Genomic DNA, 20,396 nt, shown 5'->3' with positions numbered 1-20,396 from the left:
GCTTAAAATGATAAGAGTGTTTCATTTTAATTAAGTCCTTTGTGACACTGGCTCATTACTCTGTAAATGAACCATTGACTTTGGAAGAAGATGGTCACACAGGAATAAAGTAAAGTTGTTAGTTTGTTTTTAGATTTCATAAGTGATAGATTCTTAAACATATGACATTTGAGTTTTGGTGGATAAAGAAAAAAGGAAGTTAAATTTTTTTTTTAGAAGTACAGAATTCAAGAAAGCCGACTCACTGTTGCGTGCATGCATGTAAACCATTGGCGTTCTTTTTTTTAAATTTTTATATTTTTTTAACATGTTTCTGATTTGTAAAATGACAATATAAAATGCACATGTTAAAATAATACATTTTTCTAAATACACCAGGTTTCATCCCCGTGTGCAGTCTCCGCATGTCTCAGATCGGCCGTATGAACTTGGGCAAGGACGCCAGTACTTTCAAGTACTACACCATGTGTGGTCTACAGGAGGGTTTTGAACCCTTTGCTGTTAACATGAACAGAGAGGTCACCATGTGGTTCAGCAAGCGCCTGCCCACTTTTTTCAATGTACCTGAGGACCACCCTGATATTGAGGTACACACATTGTCAATATCATTAGTGTTTTTATTGCCTTTTAAGTTTGCTGCTAGAGTTGAGATTTGCTTTTTTTTAATTATCCTAGAGAGCTTTTTATAATAAACACTAGAGCTGGTGTTAATGGGCACATTGATATTATTGATCCCTCGCTTTGGGTTTCATTAACTCCTCAGGTGACGAGGATTGACGGAACAGTCGACAGTCCTCCTTGCCTTAAAGTCACTCACAAGACGTATGGCACTCAAAACAGCAACAATGACATGGTCTACTGTAGACTGAGCATGCCTGTGGAGTTTTATTCTGCAGACAAGCTCCTGGATGAATCACTGAAGCTCGGGTCAGACATCTCAATTTATACTTAAAGTTAAAAAATAAAGCCCATAGTGTTTAAGATAACTTAAATCTACTGTCATGTTTTTTGTTTCTGCAGCCATCCTCCAAAAGAAGATGGAAGTATTGACTTTGGAAGCATCACAACTGTAAATCCACATAGATTCTCAAATAGAAAAAAATATATATATATATTGTATTTCTCTCTGTATATTCAGATTAACCGATAGCACTGTTTGCCCTTTTTCTTTTAATTGGCAGTATTACTACTCAGTGCGAGTGTTTGCTGGACAGGACCCTGCTTCTGTGTGGGTGGGCTGGGTCACACCCGACTATCATTATTATAGCAAGAACTTCAGCCTCAGCAAAACGCGCACGGTCACAGTGACGCTGGGAGATGAGAGGGGCAGGGTCCATGAGAGGTATGCTCCCTGCATTTTTAATATCTGGAGTTCATATGAAATGTTTGATCCTTTTATTTGAAGAGGCTTTAATATTCCAGTGGGACATGTGCTTTCAGAAGTGCATTCTGTGGTGATACCTTCTTTAATAATTTTTTTGATTTCTCATGACAGCATTTTTCCTGTAGTTTTAATATAGTTATTGCTGCTAAATGTGCTTCTACCCGCTCCACACACTGCTTCTACATTTTGGCTTATTTCTTAGTATTTTTGAAATAAATAATGATACAGTTTAATATGCCATTAACTGTTGTTGTTCACGTGAGGTTGTATTTAAACAATTTTAGATAAGGATCCTAAGGATCAGATTATTTTTTGTGTGTTATGTCTTATAGGCATTGAAATATTACCTTTTTACTAGTAATTCTAAATGTAGCTGCATTTGTGACCAAATATGAAGGAATCCAATTTGAGCTGCACAAACATCAAAAAATATTACAACAAAAAATCCCTTAGCATGCTTACCAAGCTCTTGAAAGCTAGTTAAAAGCAAAGCAAATAATATGGCCATTCATTTTTTTTAAATGACTGCCATCCGGGGATAACCCATCCTTGCAAATGTATGTTCGTAATTTAAAAAAGCATGCATTTCAAAGTTTATACCACTAATACCTGTGTCATCGCTATGTGTTGATCAGTATGGCGAACATGCTCACAATTATTTTAGACGGACCAAACAAAAACATTTCAGTCATCTTTTCATAGCTGGTTTTCATCCTTATTTAGCATCCGGGGAGGTAAATGGGGAAGATGGCCTCTGTGTGTAGCAAATATGAATGAGGCAAAAGATCAATGAGTGTTGACCAAATGAAAATTTATTGTGCCTCCTATTTGACACCCCCCCCGCCCCCCCAAGTTGCCTATGTTGTCCTCTGCATATTTGCATTTACTTGTATTTATTGATGCTGAGTTCTTGTTGTGGTTGCTTTGCCGCAGTGTTCAGAGGAGTAACTGCTACATGGTGTGTGTAGCAGACGCAGTTACCCCGTCTTCGTCCAGCCGCTCTAGCTCCGACCTGGAGATTGGCTGTTTGGCTGACCTGGCCACTGGCCTTGTCTCCTTCAATGCCAATGGCAAAGAGCTCCCCACATCATATCAGGTAAGTAAGTATAATAGAAATCAGTTGGCAGAGGAGTGAAGCACAAGGTTTGGCTCGTAAACTTCAATAGACGTAAGCTATTACGACTTTCTCTTGTGGTTTAGTATTCTTCCCCTGCTTTGGCACACATGTTTGTTTGTTTTTTTTAATATCCTGAACGCAAAAAGAAAAGAAACTCTAAGCAGTTTGAGTCACTGCCTTAAATGAATATCTCTCTCAAACGATTTCACTCATCACATATTTGTACTGCCCACACACTCTCAGAACGATCTTCCCTCCTTTAATCCTTTCAGGTGTCATTAATTCATTTGTGCCACAGCAAATTAAACCTGCAGAGAGATAGAGTTGGGAAATTAAACCACTGAATTCTCATCTGTTTTGTGAACTAGTCATACAAAGACAGACATCGGCTCAGTAATCCATGCCTTGCTTGCTGTCCTCATCTCTGGTTTTTAAAGTATCACATTGAATGCCTGACTAGACACTGAAATGGTGCACTGAGAATCTTCTACCGCCTGTGTTCTCCTTTTTTTTATCTTGCATAATCTCCTGTTTCTCTCCTTTCTTCTCGCTGCTTTATTTAGTCATGAATTGGCTTTTTAAGAAGGAGAAAGCCCTCTGAGGGAACCAGGAGGCTTTTAACCTGATGAAAAGCTTCTTGTCCTGTTATTGCATCAAAGCTTTGGTTGTTTGTTCTCTTTCTTTGTAAAGTCTGTGATGGTTGTCATCGATATACCAGCTAATACTCATTGAACTTGGATTTCAAACTTCAACTAATCCACAAGCTTAGGGGTTAAAAGCCTTCTGACATTAGTTGAATTTGCCACCAGAGCAAACACGAGGCAAGCACAGTGCTCATTGCATTAAATATATAAATTTTCAGATTCCACCATGGGCTGAGTTCAAGGAAGAGCTCTGTTCTGCATGTGTTGCTGCACTTTTGTCTCATTTTGGTGCTGCTGTAAACATGGGATAGGCTGATGTGGATAAGTATGGCTTTGTTTACTTTCAGGTGGAACCAAATACCAAGCTCTTCCCTGCTGTATTTGTCCTCCCCACCAGTGCAAACCTCTTCCAGTTTGAATTTGTTAAGATAAAGGTTTGTTTCTGTCCTAACCAAACAACACTGTACACAGTTTTAAGCACTTTTCATCAAGTTATGAAACAGCTATGTACTTTATCTTCCTCACACTAATTAAGAGGTGTTGAATTTTTAATGCCATTCATTCATAGTCATGGACTGCCCAGCTGGCCTATATTTTGACTTGGTGACCCATTTAGGATGCTCTTGCACTGATTAATTTTGTGTGTGTTTGGAAAACTAGTAATCAATATACATATTTACAGTGAAGAAAGGATGTCACAGAAAGCACTACGTATATAAAAATAACTGATTGCATCGCTATTGACTGAAAGGATGTGATATAACCAGATATTAATATAGTTTTCATTTAATCAAATTTTCTACTTAATGTGATTTTTCCTTCTTGTCCTCATTGTAATCCCAGGATGCCATGCCACTCTCATCAGCCATATTCAAGAGCGAGCACAGGAATCCGGTGCCACAGTGTCCGCCACGATTGGATGTGCAGACAATTGTGGCAGTGCTTTGGAGCCGGATGCCCAATACCTTTCTCAATGTGGAGACGGCTCGTGTTAGTGAAAGACATGGCTGGGTGGTCCAGTGTCTGGAGCCTATGCAGATGATGGCTGTACACATACCTGAAGAAAACAGGTGTGATTATAATACTCTATAAACCGTATAAACAGTGACAAGTGACTGTTTCACTTACAACGTGTTACTTTGTGTTCCCTTTAGTTGTTAGGGAGGATGTAGTGCGTTCAGTGTCTTTTCACATTTATAGCACTTAAATTAGCTTCCATAGACAAATGATTGAGTAACAATAGATACTTGTCATTCATTCTTTACTGTGAATTGGGCTGATGAAACACATTTAAGACAGATTAGCTGCTTCCAGAACAAACACTTCTTGGCACTACCTGGGCTGAGTACTCACTGGTGAGGGTCACTGTAATTAAATTGAAGGTAGCTGCTAACAAAGACTTTAAAGTTTTGCCCAGATGAATCATAATCACAATGAATATTCTCCTTTTGCCTATACACTTAATCAAGCCTGTCATTCCATTTTTAGATAGATTTAGGGCTACACTACTAATGTTTCACAAATGTTCACACTTTTAATTGCTGTTGCTGCATCCATGTGTCTGACCAAATAATTGACATGGACCATGGACTTTGAAGTTACTAGACCATTTTTAATGGTTCCTATTTCATACAATTCAAATGTGCATTTTAACACGGAAAGACTCCTGTAAGCGGACAAACTACAAACCACACATAATGTGACATCATATAAAGTAATCTCAGTCAATTCTATGCACAGTGCTACAATTTTCATGTTAACTGCAGACTGTGATGGATTGAGATGCTAAGAGGTTTCTAATGTGTTTATTATTATTATTATTATTATTATTATTATTAATGTGTTTTGCAGCCCCATAGATGAACTCTTGTTTCGTAGCATGTGTATTTGTGTGTTCTGATATCAGAATACATACTGGAAAATAAGTTTTAATGATGAGTAAACAGGCCTTTAGTAATACATTTGTTTGCTGTTTACATAAAACAAACAGTTTTAATTAGAATATTGATGATTTTCATTAAGTTAATGCAAAGTCTTTCTGCTGTGATCAGCAGAGTAAATGACTTACTCGAGCTTACTTTGTTGTTGTGGTGTCTTTGTTTGCAGGTGTTTGGACATAATGGAGTTATCTGAGCACGAAGACTTAAGGAAGTTCCACTACCACACACTAAAGCTGTATTGTGCCCTTTGTGCACTGGGAAACACTCGTGTAGCTCACGCCCTCTGCAGCCATTTGGACCAATCACAGCTCCTCTACACAATCGACAATCAGTACCTCTCTGGCATGCTGAGAGAGGGCTTCTACAATGTCCTTATCAGGTGTGTTGGTGTGTTTCGATATATTTTATATACTTAAAATGTAAGTTGCTATGGATTGCTCAGCTGGTGTGAATTTTGATTTTTAATTTATCTTACTGAAAAAAATGACCTCAGTCAATGACCCGCCGTGCATCAAAACAAGAAGAAAGCTGCCGTGTTTTTACTCATCGGATCATTTAATGATGATACATGATAGAATTATGATTTGACAGTGTCATCTGCAACAACATTAACTGTTAAACTGATGCAGCATTACGTGAGATCACTGAGCAAATTTGTGCTATAAATCTTAATAATCCCTCTGCTGTGTTTGTTTTTCCACCTCACATCTCAGTGTTGTTGTTTAAACTGTCTTTTCTTCACATGATGTCAAATAGCAAACTCATGTGTACCTTCTATATTGCTGAAAATTCACTTTTAAGCAGTGATTGTTAAAGCCTTTGTAACGGGAGGGTTTGGTTTAAGAAATTTGATTATGAGTAACAGAGTTTGAGCAATCAGCACATTATTTGCTTGTCAGGCACTCATCACCACAACTACTATCTCTTACAGATGTATTGTGGTTATTGGGTACTGTTGGTTTGTGGAAACCATACTAATACAGCATAATTCATAGTTCTTAGGAGAGATCATGAATCATTTTTCTGCGTGTTTTTGTAATAGCCAGTGTCTTTACTCATGCTATGATTGAACTAATTCTACTTATTGTCAGCATTCATCTTGAGACAGCAAAGGAAGCCCGTCTAATGATGAACAACGAGTTCATTATCCCTGTGACGGATGAAACGCGCTCCATCAAGCTGTTCCCAGATGAGTCCAAGCGACATTCACTTCCTGGGGTGGACCTAAGCACCTCCCTTAAACCTCGGGTCAATTTCTCCCCTGTGGGAATCATCAACACCAAACGCCAACAGTTCCTCTACAGCCCCCAGATCCCATTGGGCATCCTAAAGGAAAAAGCCATCAGCATGCTAACCGAGGCAGTGCAAGGTGGAGGGACACACATCCGAGACCCAGTAGGCGGGAGTCTTGAGTACCAGTTTGTTCCCATTTTGAAACTGATTGGAACGCTGTTAATAATGGGAGTCCTGACCAGTGATGAGGTGAGGCTGATTCTCCTCCTGATCGACCCCAATGTGTTCGGAGAGACCAAAGAGGGTGAGGAAGTTAAGGGGGATGAGGTGGCCGTGTCAGGGGAGAAGGAGGAGGTGAGCAAGAATGAGGAGAAGGCTGTAGAAGCAGGGGAGGAAGAGACCAAGGAGAGCAAACCGCAAGTTAAAGGCCTGCTGGAGAAGTCTCTGCCAGAGTCTGTCAAACGCCAGGTGATGACAATAATCATTCACAGATGATTAAGCTCAGTGATAAACTGAAGACAGGAAATAGCTGAATTAAACTAACTCCATCAATTTATCTGCCAAGGTTTTAATTAAAATTTAATTTTGCCTTCATGAGATTAGGTACACTAATTCCCCATTTGTCAGCAGTTTTGATTTTTTTATGATTTATCGCTTGCTGAGAGATGAATTCATGAGTAGAAAGTAAGGCAGTGGCTGAATACTAATGTTCTATAAATGACTAAAACTTGCTAATAATAATCATGCATAATGGAGATGGAGCTATGAAGTTAAATCAAAAAAATGTCATTCATACAGTGAAACAAACAAAATCAAAACCAATAGAGACATAAAGAAACAGAAAACCTTTGAGTTGTTCACAGATTTCTGTCCTTTTCAGATGTGTGAGCTGCTCCACTACTTCTGTGACTGCGAGCTGAAGCACCGCATCGAATCCATTGTTTCCTTCTCCGACAGCTTCGTGTCCAAGCTGCAGTACAATCAGAAGTTCCGCTACAATGAGCTAATGCTGGCTCTCAACATGTCTGCCGCTGTCACTGCCAAAAAGACCAAAGAGTTTCGTTCACCTCCGCAGGAGCAGGTACAACACCGCAGAGGGGCCAGTGTATGAGAAAGTGTTTCCATCCTCTCTGAGATGTAATTTATGTTCAAGGTGGTTTCCGTTTGCATACTGTCATAAGACCCTGGACGGATCGCCTAGACCTTGGGGTAAAAACAAAATCAATGACCTTGAATAGAACAGAGTCAGAGGCAGACACTAGAACACAAGGTGCTGCAGTTCTCTAATTGCCTTTTAGTTTTCAGTTTCTTAACTTTATTTTCTGCTGGAATTCCCGAAGGATAAACTGGGCCATATGTGCAGCTAAAATTAACTTAGGAGTGAATTGGCCCTGCAGTGATAGTTAAACCTTTGGCCTCTTACAGGGTAAAATTATTATTAGTCCCACAGGAGCACTTTATGTTACAGTGGGTTCATTTTTTATAAGTCAAATATGTTTAAGCAGAAGATGAACTTAAACAACTGGCACATGATTAATGAACCTTTCTATAGACCATTGTGAAAAATGTTTGCAAAATCTTAAGTTTATCAAAGTAAAAATGCCATCCATCCATCCATCCATCCATCACTGCTTTTCTGGGTTGCAGAGTCTATTCAGGGGAGCACTTTAAACAGACATACGGTTCATCTAATGGGACACCAAAAGTGTTCCTAAGCCAGCTGAGAGATATAACCGATATCTCTAAAGCATGTTCTGGTTGGGACTTGCCTGCAACACTTCAACTAGGAGAGCTCTTGGATGCATCCTGTTCAGATGCCCAAACTATTTCAATTGGTTCTTTCTTCACAAGAAGATATCAGTGCAGAGTCCACATCACTGCAGGATTGATCCATCTGTCAATCTCAGTCAATCATTCGCCCGTCACTTGTAAACAAGACCCTAAGATATTTAAACTCCACCACTTGGGGCAGAAACTCATCTCCAACCCAGAGGAGGGACTGCACCCTTTTCTGGCTGAGGACCATGGCCTTAGAGAACCATTCTTGCCACTTCACTGAAAATCTCTTCAGTACGATCTGGAGGTCATTGTCTGTTGAAGCCAGAAGAAAACAAAACGAGGTTACGCTGCTGTCAAAATCCAATATCCAGTGTTCTGCTAGATAGTATATTTTTATGTAAACTGTAGCATGTCTCTGAGCCAGACTAGAGAATAGGAAACATTGAGTAAATAAGGAAAGAAAATAAGGAATCAAGTCTCTGATGTGTTCTGTGTTCACATCGCTTGCCCTGTCCTGTAGTATTGTTGAAAACAACCTGGTAGTGACTAGACAAGGTTGCTGCATGACTGCAAAGCATTCATGTTTGAAATATTTAATTGTGCATCCTCTGAGCTGTGAAACCTTGAGGATAAGCACTTCCAAGATATATTCTGATCCCTGAAACTAAGTTGTGGTGGTCAGCAGCAGGTGCATACTGTAAGCGAGATTCTCCACAATAAGAAACCTCCCGTGGTTTATTAAAAAGCTCTGCCTAAAATAGACATGGGAATAGGCTAACCTGGACTCTGCGATGGATGCATCTCATTTATATTTAGTGTTTTATAGTTAACTTGTGACCTGTAGCAAGCACAGCAGATCTGTGGTTCTACATGATACATTAAGTATTTTCTGCATTATATTATGTAAATACCTGTTTAATGTTTTTAGTTTCACATTTGACTGGGTGTGATATAAAAATGCTCAGACTATTTCTGTCTGAGTTCATCAGATGGCCACTATCTGACAAGCCCATGTGAGCACTTACCGCAGGAGACTACATGAGTAATTATGCTGTGACTCTAAAATGGTAATGTGCTTGCCTCTGTGACTTTCCACTGCTCTCTACTGTGCAGTCCTTCTTTTATTCATTCTTTACCACTCTCCTTCCTTCTTTTGATCTCACTTCCTATCTAAAATTATTTTCCGTGTTGCTGTTCTCAAGTGCTTTCTGGTCTTATAATGTAAACACTCTTTTGTTTTCTGCAGATAAACATCCTGTTGAATTTCAGTGCAGGTGAGGACTGCCCCTGTCCCGTGGAGATCCAGGATGAGCTCAACTCGTTCCATGAAGAACTGCGGCTGCATTGTGGTAAAGTCCAACTGCTGACAGTTAATGTTGTTGATACAACTTGTATAAAGATGTTATGCATTTCTGTTCATAAATGTCTAAAGGTGTCACTGTAGATCTTCTGATAAGGACATCTTGTCACACAAAACTAACCATAGCATTATTCAGACAGGCCATGAAGTCGAGCTAAAACACTGTCCTCAAAAATAAGTTGAGGACTCTGCTAGAAAATCTCTGCCAACAGTTGCTGCACATCTGCAAGCCACTTTGCATCCCACCTCCACCCCACTTCTTTGAGATTTTATTCTTTGTGGTGCTCAGAATTCATATTAATAAGATTCTCTGAGCAGTTCTTGTGATGACAATACACAAAGGATACATACACATTGTAGCTTCACTCGTTTGGATTCAAGTGAAACTCTGAATTAATATTTAAAAAGGTTCTGAGCTGTAAGTTGCCAGGGTTCTTCTTACGTTACAGACCAGCAAAGACCTTATTCCAGCAGCCTGTCTCTCTGATCATCTGATCAGAGACTTCTGGTTGGTTCACACTCTTAATTTAAATCCAGAGCTTGTAGCACCTAATTTTGGAACAGCCATCCTCAGCCTTTCAGGACTTGTTTGTTTTAAATGACTGCGGAAAAATCATTTTATACAGTATGTTATTATATTCCCCAATCTTCTTCGCACCGACTGCTTGTATGGAATGAATGTATGTGTGAATGAATGTAAGAAGAACCTATACTATCCTATGATTGTCTGCTTGCATGCTGGGAACACTTCTTTTATTAAAATGTGAAGCACTATGTAACTGTGTGTTGTAAAAAGTGCTCTGCAAATTAAGTTAATATTATCTGGCAACATAAATATGTTTATGTTATGAGAATGATCGTTAAAATGGGTTTTTGTTTCCTTTACACAATGCACATGGAAGCAGTCGGTATACCAGGATAAATCTCTGAGCGCCTCCATTTCTCCTGGCAGGAATTCCAGTGGAGGAAGAAGAAGAAGAACAGGACACTTCAATTAAAGGCCGTCTTCTGGCTTTACTGTATAAAATCAAGGGCCCACCACAGAAGACAGAGCAGGAACCCACAGAGACTGAACAGGCTGCCCCCAGTAAGTAGCCTTTAACACCAAAGAAGAAAACAAGCTAGCGACCAGTAACTGTACTGAAGTTTAACAATAACTCAGCAATGCATACGGCAGTGCAAGGCTAAGGTTTATTATTTCAAGTGTTTATCTTGGTGCTGCAACACGTAAGCAGGACTTTATTGTGGTTGCTATCAGTTTCTAAACATATACCACATAACTATGTTTAGCATTAAATATTATATTGACATTCAAAATCATAAAGCGGTACCGATTTATCCATAATAAATATTGCAGACCACAAAACACTTTCCAATCACTAGTTCTTTGCTTCAAGCTTTTTCTTTTTTGCTGCCCTTTGCTCAAAGTATGTTTTTGTTCTGTTTCAAATAATAGAATAAGACTAATGGACAGTTCCTGCAAGACTCTCTGCCATAAATTTTAATACCTTGCTCCAGCCTGCATTATTCAAAAGCATTATAAATGGACGGATGTTCTGATTCAAGATTATCCTGATGGATCTGCTTTAGCATGTCTACAAACCCAATTCCAAAAATGTTGCGATGCTAAGTAAAGTTTAAATAAAAACGGCATGCGATGATTTGCAAATGTCATGAACTGTATTTTATTCACAATAGAACATAGAAAATAAATATTTGATTTGAGTCATTTTATTATATCATGAAAAAAATAAGCTTATGTTGAAATGTTTGGTAGTAATGTGCCTGACAAACGTTGGGACAGAGGAACAAAAAGCTGGAAAAGTGAGTGGTACAAAAAAAACAGTTGGAGGAACATTTTGCAACTAATTACATTAACATGCAATAGATCAGTAACAGGATTGGATATAAAAAAATAAATAATTAAAAAAACGTAACGTCTGAGAGAGACAAAGTTTCACCAATCCACAATTAACGGTGTCAGTATTGGATGGAGAAATCTTTGTCTGTGAATACACTTCCACAAATGCAGGTTAATGCAAAGAAGAATCCACACATAAAATTAATCCATAAACACCACCATCTTTGGGCCAAAGCTCATTAAAAATGTGCTAAAGAAAAGTGGAAAACTGCATCTCTGATTGTATGGAGGTGAATTACTGCCTCTGGAACTGGCAGTTTGCACATCTGGAAAGGCACCATGAGTGCTAAAACATATATGCAGGTTTTAGAGGGACATATTCACCCATCCAGATGCCATCTTTTTCAGAGAAGTCCTTGCATATTTAAGGAAGATGCTGCTAAACTGCAAACTCTATCTATTACAACAGTATGCTCTCATAGTTGGAGAGTCCAGATACTGAACTTGCCTACCTGCAGTCCAGATCTTTTACCAGCTGAAACTTTGGACACATCATAAAATTAAGAGAATCCCTAGAATCCCTTATCAGACCATTGGACATTATTACTAGTCTCCTCAGCTCCCAGACATTAACAGACTGTCACCTGACAGTGGTAAACATGGCCCAGTTTCAACTTTTTGGAGAGGTTTGGCTGCCATGAAATATTAAAAAAATAACCTTAGTTCTTTCTTCAAAGTGTACATTTTCACATTTTAAACTTTTACCACGTTTGCTGTGTTCTATTGTGAGTGAAATATGGGTTGAATTCTGCTTTTTCACTTGACTCAGCGTTGCAGCATTGTCAGAGTCTGTTTTGTTCATCAAATAAATTGATGAAACAGTCTGACAAAAGGATGGACGGGCGAAATAAGCTGCTTCTCTTGCCTGACAAAGTTAGAGCTGCTAATTTTTTCAACGTGTAATTTTATTGTCGGATCTTTATATGTCAGATTATATATAATTAATGCCTAGTCAGTCCTTTTGGGATGGGGATGATTACTTTCATTAACTGACGGTAACGCTCATTCACTGTTATAAAACTTTAAAGCCAGTAATTTGTCTCTAAAACTTTTGCTTCCTTATTCTTTTGATGAAAAGCATCGAAGCACCTATTGTTGATTTCACAGCATTGTTTAATTAGTCAGATTACTCAGAAGTTATAAAAACTTGGAATCATCCATAAGGCTTTTTGTTTTTTTTAGTTTGCCAACAGCTAAGGAGCTTATTTCCAAGATTTAAATGCCAGCTTTAATATCAACCGCCTTGGCTTGAACTTGTGATTAAATTTGTTTTTGTTCCTCTCTTTATATTCCTGCATCACTCTAGCGTGCTTCAGATATGCTGTTAGCATCCTCATAGACTCATCAGGAGATGATTGTGGGGTTACATCCAATATATTGACAAAATATTAAAGCTCCCAATTAGTTCCGACTAATAGACTAATTTACATTTTCTAAGAGCTTTAATTAAGCCAATTCAGTTCATGGTTTATGCTGACTTTGGAGTACAGCGCTGTGCCAGTGCTCATGTCTATATTTTTGCCTGTCATTTGCAGATTAGCACGCAGACTGCATAAGCTTTCAGTGACTCCCTTGTGAGCCATGGTTTGAGATGATTCAGAGCAGATGTGAATTTGCAACACTTTCACCTTCAGGGCATCTACACAGTCTCTGTTGTCTCATTATGATTCTGCTTGAATCCGGCCCTTTGTTTTAAGCAGATGTTGCGCTATTTGGATTAAACGCTCAAGGTTCAGCGATGGCTTTGGAATTGCAGTGTTTTGAGAGGTGCAGCATTTAGCTACAACTTCATATGACTTCAAGTTTTTCTCCACTGGTCCTTGTTTTATTGGTGCTTGGCATCGTTAAGAGGGAAGTTTCATGAGACTTTAAGATAAAGTTTAAAATATACAGTTTTAAAACCTATACTACAGTTTAATTAGCTTGTCTTTGTATATCTCTGGAACAAAAAGAGAAAAAATAAAGGGCATATCATCCATCTTTCCTAATGAACAATGCTTTTGAAGTGCCCGGTCCATAGATTTTTATTTTTTCTCTAATTTGCTCATTCAAAGGTTTGAGAGACAACAAAAATCAACTGAAGCTTTGACAGATACATGATTGTAGAGCAACCTTTATTTACTGCTTCTATTTCTCAATTTAAGAATACTGAACTGTCTCTTCTCCAGCCAACCTGAAGGAGCTTATCTCCCAGACCATAACCAGTTGGGCTCAGGAGTCTCACATTCAGGACTCAGAGCTGGTGAGAGTGATGTTCAGCCTGCTGAGGAGACAGTATGACGGCATCGGGGAACTGCTTCGGGCCATGAAGAAGTCGTACACCATCAGTGCCGCATCTGTGCAAGATGCTATTAACCTGCTGGCATCTCTGGGTCAAATCAGATCTCTGCTATCAGTGCGAATGGGCAAGGAAGAGGAGAAACTCATGATTGATGGGCTCGGGTAAGAAAATATATTATGATGCGCACACTGTTATAAATGATAAAAACAATGCCCGATTCTAGAAATATATCATTGTGAACAGTGTACTCTCCCGCGGTTACAGTACTGTGGGCTTTATAAATCGCTTTGTGTTCTTAGCGACATCATGAACAACAAGGTTTTCTACCAGCATCCTAATCTGATGAGAGTGCTGGGCATGCATGAGACAGTCATGGAGGTCATGGTGAACGTGCTTGGGGGAGACAAGTCACAGGTGAGCTTAACATTGCTCATGTTTTTGGTTTTCCTTGACCACTACAAACTATCGAGTCAGTCCTTTTTTAATGGATCGTATTCATTGAAACTGTTAACTTTTTAGTCATGTATGGAAATAGTAGCTCCCAATCTTAACTCTTGGAGAAGTTCTTTAAAACTCCTTATCCTGTTCATAACTTTTTAAAGAAGTTTGTACATGTTTTTGACGGATTCTTATTTGTTATGTGGCCTCTTTCACCATAATTAGGGGTACAATTCATCATGATTAATGTGTAGATTGTGTTAATAAAAAGTGGTTATAAAAGGAAAAGTGTTAATGAAAGCTGTTGTCTATACAAAATACAAAAAAAAGAAGTTTCCATAGTTGTTCAGAGCCCCGCCCACTTTCCTCACATTCCTTATTTTGGTCAATAATTAGCCTTCAAGCCAAAAATCAGTTATTGTCATGGTTTGCCGGGGCAAGCCGTGTGGAATTATTTAGGACCAGGACGCGGCAGCTCTGGTGCAGGTGAGTATTTATTAACGAATACAAACAACAAAGGCACTGGGAACATGAAACTGGAACCTAAACTGGGTAAAACTAACAAAACAAACCAGAAACGAAGATGCAGGGAGGTCCGGGGAAATACGCATGGAGAGATGCAGGGAGACCGAGGGAAAACAACACAGACGAACCAGCAACTACTAGGACAGAAGACACAACTAAAATACACTCAGAGAACACAGGGAGATTACACACAGGTGGGGAACACAGCTGGGAGTGATTAACGTGACGAGACTAGGGAGGCAAACTGAAAACACTCACATAAGACGCAGACCTTCACAATAAAACAGGAACTTACACATGAAAGGACACAAACTAAGAAACACGGACTAAATACAGGAACACACGGGCAGAACAGAGTAAACACTAAACAGAGGAAGAACAGAACCAAAATCGCAAGAAGAGAAAACACAAAACGCTGGGTCAAAAGGACCCAGGATCATGACAGTTATGAATTAAATGTAGCAAAAGGAGGAGCAAATCATCAATTTTAAAGAACCCAAACAAGCGTGTTTTTGTTTTGGGTATTTTTGCTTGCAAAATGACTCATACAGTAAATCTGTTAGCAAAACATTTGCAGGTTAATTTTCTGTTACAAAGCTTAGTTTTAGGGGAAGAGTTTGAGTTTGTGACTGACAGAACTTTTAATGCTTAATAAGTTGTATACCGATCTCAGGAAAACAAAAGAGGCTGAAGTGAGCCAAGAGAAACTGCTTAATACCCAGAAAAACCGCAGCGTAATAGAGAGGACAGAGGAGTAAAGGTATCAGAGGGGTGACAGGAGGCCACTCAGACATGTCCTTTTTGGGTGGTGCTGACAGAAGCTGGAAGAGCTGGTTGCGATTTAATGCTGCAGCCAGTGCCAAGCTTGAAGTGAACCTCAGACAGACGGACCTCAGGGAGACATTCAGACCTTCGTGTCTGTCTCTGGCACTGTGATCGCACAGGCTCATAGCATAAATTCCTGACTGGTTTCATGCCACTTGATACGTGTACCTCGCTCGCTGTGGCCATATACAGTGACAGTCGTGAATATAGATCAGGTTTTTAATATTTGCTGTTTGATTACCGCTGATGTTGTTTCAGTCGTGGCATGGTGCTGTATATTATGAGATTGTGCGAGTCGTAGGTTTTATCACGCAATCAAGACAGATGGTTTATAGAATATTATGAAGGAATAAATCTCTGAACTCGGACACTGACAGAAAGTTTGCTCCCGGTCACGCACAGCGGGACCGCATATGGGGAATCAACAAAGAAACTTGTTAAGCTGTATATTCTCAAAGTAAAATTGTTTGTGCTTTCAAAGTTTCTGTCAAATCTGCCTTTAGAGGTGGAAGCTTTGGCATGATTGAAAGTTCAATATTTGTCAGTTGTCTGATAAATGTGATTTTCTGTGCTGTGCATTTTTGCAGATTGTAATCTGCCTAAAGTAAAATGGGGTTTCTCTCCTCCTCTGCTGTCAATTACTTTTTCTGCATTTCTGCTACAGAGCAAATGACTCTAGTGATTTATGCTCAGCCTGAGGCTTGGACTGAGCCCATGTGAGGACTTAGAAAAATGAGGATGGCACAGATCTAAAAGCATTAGATGCAAAAGGGCTTGAAGGTCAAACAATTTTTCAGTTTCTGTGTTCAAAACAGGAAATAGATTTTATTTATTGATTCCATGATACTCTTTATGATAGTTTAGATACCTTTATCAGACCCAAGCATCTAGTACTCTGCATCCTGTAGTGACATTAAAAAGAATTCTAATATTTCTGAGCTCCTACTGCAGCTTATTTGGGGCTATTTGGCTGCAGATTGATCCATACAGTCTACTTTTTTCTTCCACAGGAGATCGCCTTCCCCAAGATGGTAGCTAGCTGTTGTCGCTTCTTGTGCTATTTCTGCCGTATTAGCCGGCAAAACCAGAAAGCCATGTTTGACCACCTGAGCTACCTGCTGGAGAACAGCAGCGTCGGATTGGGTAAGTATATTTTGCCTTTTCATTATTTATTTGGAAAAAAAAAACTCAACTTAATTTATGCACAGCTGTCTTAAGACATTGACTGGGCCATTGCAACACATTGATTTTTCATTTTTAGCCATTATGTTGTAGAATTGTTGTTGCATTTTGGACCATTGCTCTGCTGCATGACCCAACATCAGCTGAGCTGTAGCTGTTGGACAGATGGCTTCCTATTTGACTCTAACATGCTTTGGTAAACAAAGGAGTTCATGGTTGCCTCAATGACTACAACATGCCCAAATCCTGTTTCTCTTGGGCTTTTAGCATTTTTTCTAAGCATTGCACAGTCTGACCTTGGGATTAGTTTGCAGGGATGTCCACTCCTGAGAAAAGTTTTGTATGCTTCTGAATAATCTTCTTCGCTATAGAATGATGAACTTCAAACTAGAAATGGTCTTAGAACCCTTCCCAGATTGACGGGCAACAACAGTTGTCCCTTTAGGCCAATTCTATTGTCTTTGCTCCTCCTGGCATTGCATTAACACACTCCTGAATGTTTCAGACCAGCAAAGCCTCTGCATTTATGGAGGTGCTCACACTTGCTGACGATTAGGTGCATTCGATGAGCAACACGTGGCTCCAACTTCTTAATTCTATGAAATCTGTAAGGGTGTACTTATGTTATTCATACACTTCTTTGACATTGTGACTCAATTTTTGTTAAATATATACTGCTATGTTGTCACGTATGGTACAGGTTAGGAAGTATTTACCTAATTTTAGAACCTGATGAGGATTAGATGGTTTTATTTATTATGTCCTGATACATGAAAAATCTGAAATTGAATAGATTTTTTTTAATATGAAGGAAAGGAACAAGCTGGGGCAAAAACAGACAGTGGAGAACACACTGGTTATGAGGATGCCTTGGCATTTGAATATGTTCCTGAGTATTCTCCATACTGCGTCAATTAAACTTTTTTGCTGCTACATAATGTGTGCAGAAACCAATAGTTGCTACGGGCTACGACAGTTTTTTTTCACTGCAGACTTATTGCTGATATTGTGGGAAGCAGCTGGTGAAGAAGAGTAACAGGCTCGATTTCAAAATGCCAGTATGTCAAGTTGAAAGTGTAAGGGGCACAGAGGGAGGCAGCTGATAGAGAGAAGAATGGCGAGCAGTAAATGAGGGTTATTTAGGCGTCCAGAGCAGGACATGAGTCACAGAGATCTGCGTGCCTGTGTAACACGTAAACTAAAGCACCTGGCTCTGGAAGAGGACAGGGTCACATGATCTGAAGAGGACAGTTGAATGAAAACACACTAGTTGTTGCCCTTTTTATATGACACTTTTAGAATTTGCCTCTTTTACAAGCCACGTTTTCCTATAAATTAATAATATGTAACATAGTCTGCATTGTGCTGCAATATTAAGTGGTTTTGTAGTATCTGCTCGACTGCATTGACGCTTTAAAAATGGAGTAATATTGCAAAAAGGGCAGGTGTTGACAAACTGATTAATGGGACCTGGTATTCTGAGCTTCAAAGATGCAGACTGGAGAATATCAAGATTGATGTGCTGTGTCGGTACACTGCCCCCTGTTGTTTAATGCAGAACTAATGCAAAGTTTGCTCTGTTGCTGACGGCCTGTTTCTGTGTGTGTTTAGCCTCTGAAGCTATGCGGGGCTCCACTCCGCTGGATGTCGCAGCGTCTTCAGTGATGGACAACAACGGTCTGGCGCTGGCCCTGGAGGAGCCTGATCTGGAGAAGGTTTGATGACGAATGAAATCGCAGCCTTACTCAAAGAAATACTCAACAGCACAGCTAAAAATCACACAGCACTTTATGTTTGCAGGCTCATTAGATTGTAGCCAGTTTCTATTCTGACCATAACTTGTTGTTGTTTTAGCAGATGTAGTGTTTAAAATTAGTTTGGAAAGTTGTGAATGAAACTGAACTGTACAACTAGCTAAATGTACAACCAGTATACTGATCACATGTTCATATTATCATCAAATACCAAAACAGATTGTACTATAAAACATATGCAGGATCCATTTAGTTATTTATAAAGTCAAACATTAAGAATTAGGGAATTATGTGGATACAGGATCTTATTCACTGTCTAAACCTTGCATTGCATTCTGCTGCTAGGTTTATTCTTCATCTTGAAAGTTTTTGCCAACACATTTCAGGCCACCATGTTGGTTTTGGTTTAAAATCTGGCTTTCGCCAACCCACAAGACATGTTCTTCCAATTATGTGCAGCTCAGTGTTCATAAAGTTTGAGGAGGCCACAGAAGAGGAAGAATACGTGCTAATCATCTGTCAATACTAGAACGCAGTGCTACTCGGATGACACATACAATTATAGAGGAAGCAAGTCAGATAAGAATAGAAAGCTCAGGCCACCAAAGTTTTCTATGAAAAGTGCTGAATGATTTTGTGACAGCTGGAAAAGCTTAGCTCAGCAGAGGCTTTCAAGCTGTCACTGTTGCTGACACTGAGTCAGAAAGACAGTGTGCCATTATAATACCCAGGAGTGAAGCAGAATTGCTTGACCGTAGGTGGTGACATACCTAGCAGGCTGTGGTCTTCAGAGCTGCGCCATGCTGGTGGCTAAGGGATACCCAGACCTCGGCTGGAACCCCATAGAGGGAGAGCGCTACCTCTCATTCCTGAGGTTCGCCGTTTTCTGCAACGGTATGTTTTATACTGAGCACTAAGATGACTTTTCATCCCTGGCAATTCTGTTCCTCTGCTCGTTTTGGTGCAGTGATATACTTGGCCTTTGGTTTGTTTCACAACAAAGCATGCCGACTGCACCCATCAGCATGCTGATTAGAAGTGCAACAGACTGGAAAATGTTAAATAAAGAAGGAAAACATTGCTTGTGGAGTTATCCTGTAAACACAGAAGTTTTTTGTCGATATCTGAGTGTACCATTGTGTGAAGCCTCCGCTTGTACCCAAGCCTGACATACATGACACCAGAGGCTATCTTAAAGTTCAAAGAGGCTTTAATTGTGGCATACATTTGAGTATACACGTGGTCAGTTCGACTTTGTCAGGAGAACAGACGAGGTCAGACACCAGGCTAAACCTATATGGTGCAAGGAATACTTAAAAGCTGAACACGTTGTATAAAGACAACATGGGAATGAGAAAGGAGACAGACAGGGGGAGGGGAATTTGGCAAGGGGTAAGCAAAGCAAACAAAGCAAAAACTATATTTTATATTGAGTGTTTTCATATATTCGTATGTGGTAAGGATATTTGGTGGATACATATGTATGTGGCGCTGTTGTGTTATGTGTGTGATTTATGATTTACTTGATTTTTGTTTTTTATTCGAGTCTTCTTTAATATCTGGATTTTAATTGAATGTGCAAAAACTAGTTACTGTGCAGTGTGTTACATAAAAAGTATTATTACAAACTAGAAAAACTTTCCCATAGCTTCAACCTCCCGAGGACACCCCCGAGATGCTTTTTAAAGACATTTTAAAGAAAATATAATCTAATTAAGTCGCTGAATATGTGTAACTGAGCAATAAATAAGTATTGAGATAAAACAAAAAAATGGCATCGCAACAAAGAAACAGTCTAGGGTGATTTTACTGCATCTGTATAATTGTGAGTATTGTGTATTAAAGCAGCAGGGGATTTAACAGTGATGCTGTTTTTGGAATAGAAATGAAAAACTGCACAGAAATTTAAAAAATCCACTGGTTAAAGATGCCAGGGTCCTGCTGAGGACTCACGTGGAAATGTGAGTCGGCTTTTCCTGGATAAAAAATGTAGCGGTGCTTTAGAAGCTGCTG

At 39.4% G+C, this 20,396-nt stretch overlaps 1 protein-coding gene across 4 annotated transcripts in view; it reads left to right on the top strand.

Annotated features, from left to right (window-relative positions):
- The window catches only part of ryr3 (ryanodine receptor 3), a 113,511-nt gene that overhangs the window by 57,534 nt on the left and 35,581 nt on the right, over positions 1-20,396 (top strand). For all 4 annotated transcript variants that reach the window (XM_012918973.5, XM_012918971.5, XM_012918970.5 and 1 more), the window contains 17 exons: positions 379-587; positions 764-927; positions 1,021-1,069; positions 1,182-1,342; positions 2,318-2,480; positions 3,493-3,579; positions 3,989-4,215; positions 5,252-5,464; positions 6,177-6,786; positions 7,199-7,399; positions 9,344-9,446; positions 10,410-10,544; positions 13,547-13,820; positions 13,959-14,073; positions 16,458-16,590; positions 18,241-18,344; positions 19,142-19,277. In XM_012918973.5, coding sequence (XP_012774427.3) covers positions 379-587; positions 764-927; positions 1,021-1,069; positions 1,182-1,342; positions 2,318-2,480; positions 3,493-3,579; positions 3,989-4,215; positions 5,252-5,464; positions 6,177-6,786; positions 7,199-7,399; positions 9,344-9,446; positions 10,410-10,544; positions 13,547-13,820; positions 13,959-14,073; positions 16,458-16,590; positions 18,241-18,344; positions 19,142-19,277 — 3,084 coding nt within the window. The remainder of the gene's footprint in view (positions 1-378; positions 588-763; positions 928-1,020; positions 1,070-1,181; positions 1,343-2,317; positions 2,481-3,492; positions 3,580-3,988; positions 4,216-5,251; positions 5,465-6,176; positions 6,787-7,198; positions 7,400-9,343; positions 9,447-10,409; positions 10,545-13,546; positions 13,821-13,958; positions 14,074-16,457; positions 16,591-18,240; positions 18,345-19,141; positions 19,278-20,396) is intronic.

This window comes from Maylandia zebra, linkage group LG15 (genome assembly GCF_041146795.1).
Source record: "Maylandia zebra isolate NMK-2024a linkage group LG15, Mzebra_GT3a, whole genome shotgun sequence".
NCBI classification, from domain to species: domain Eukaryota; kingdom Metazoa; phylum Chordata; class Actinopteri; order Cichliformes; family Cichlidae; genus Maylandia; species Maylandia zebra.
Note: the sequence above shows the minus strand (reverse complement) of the source record. Positions and strands in the feature narration are given on the sequence as shown.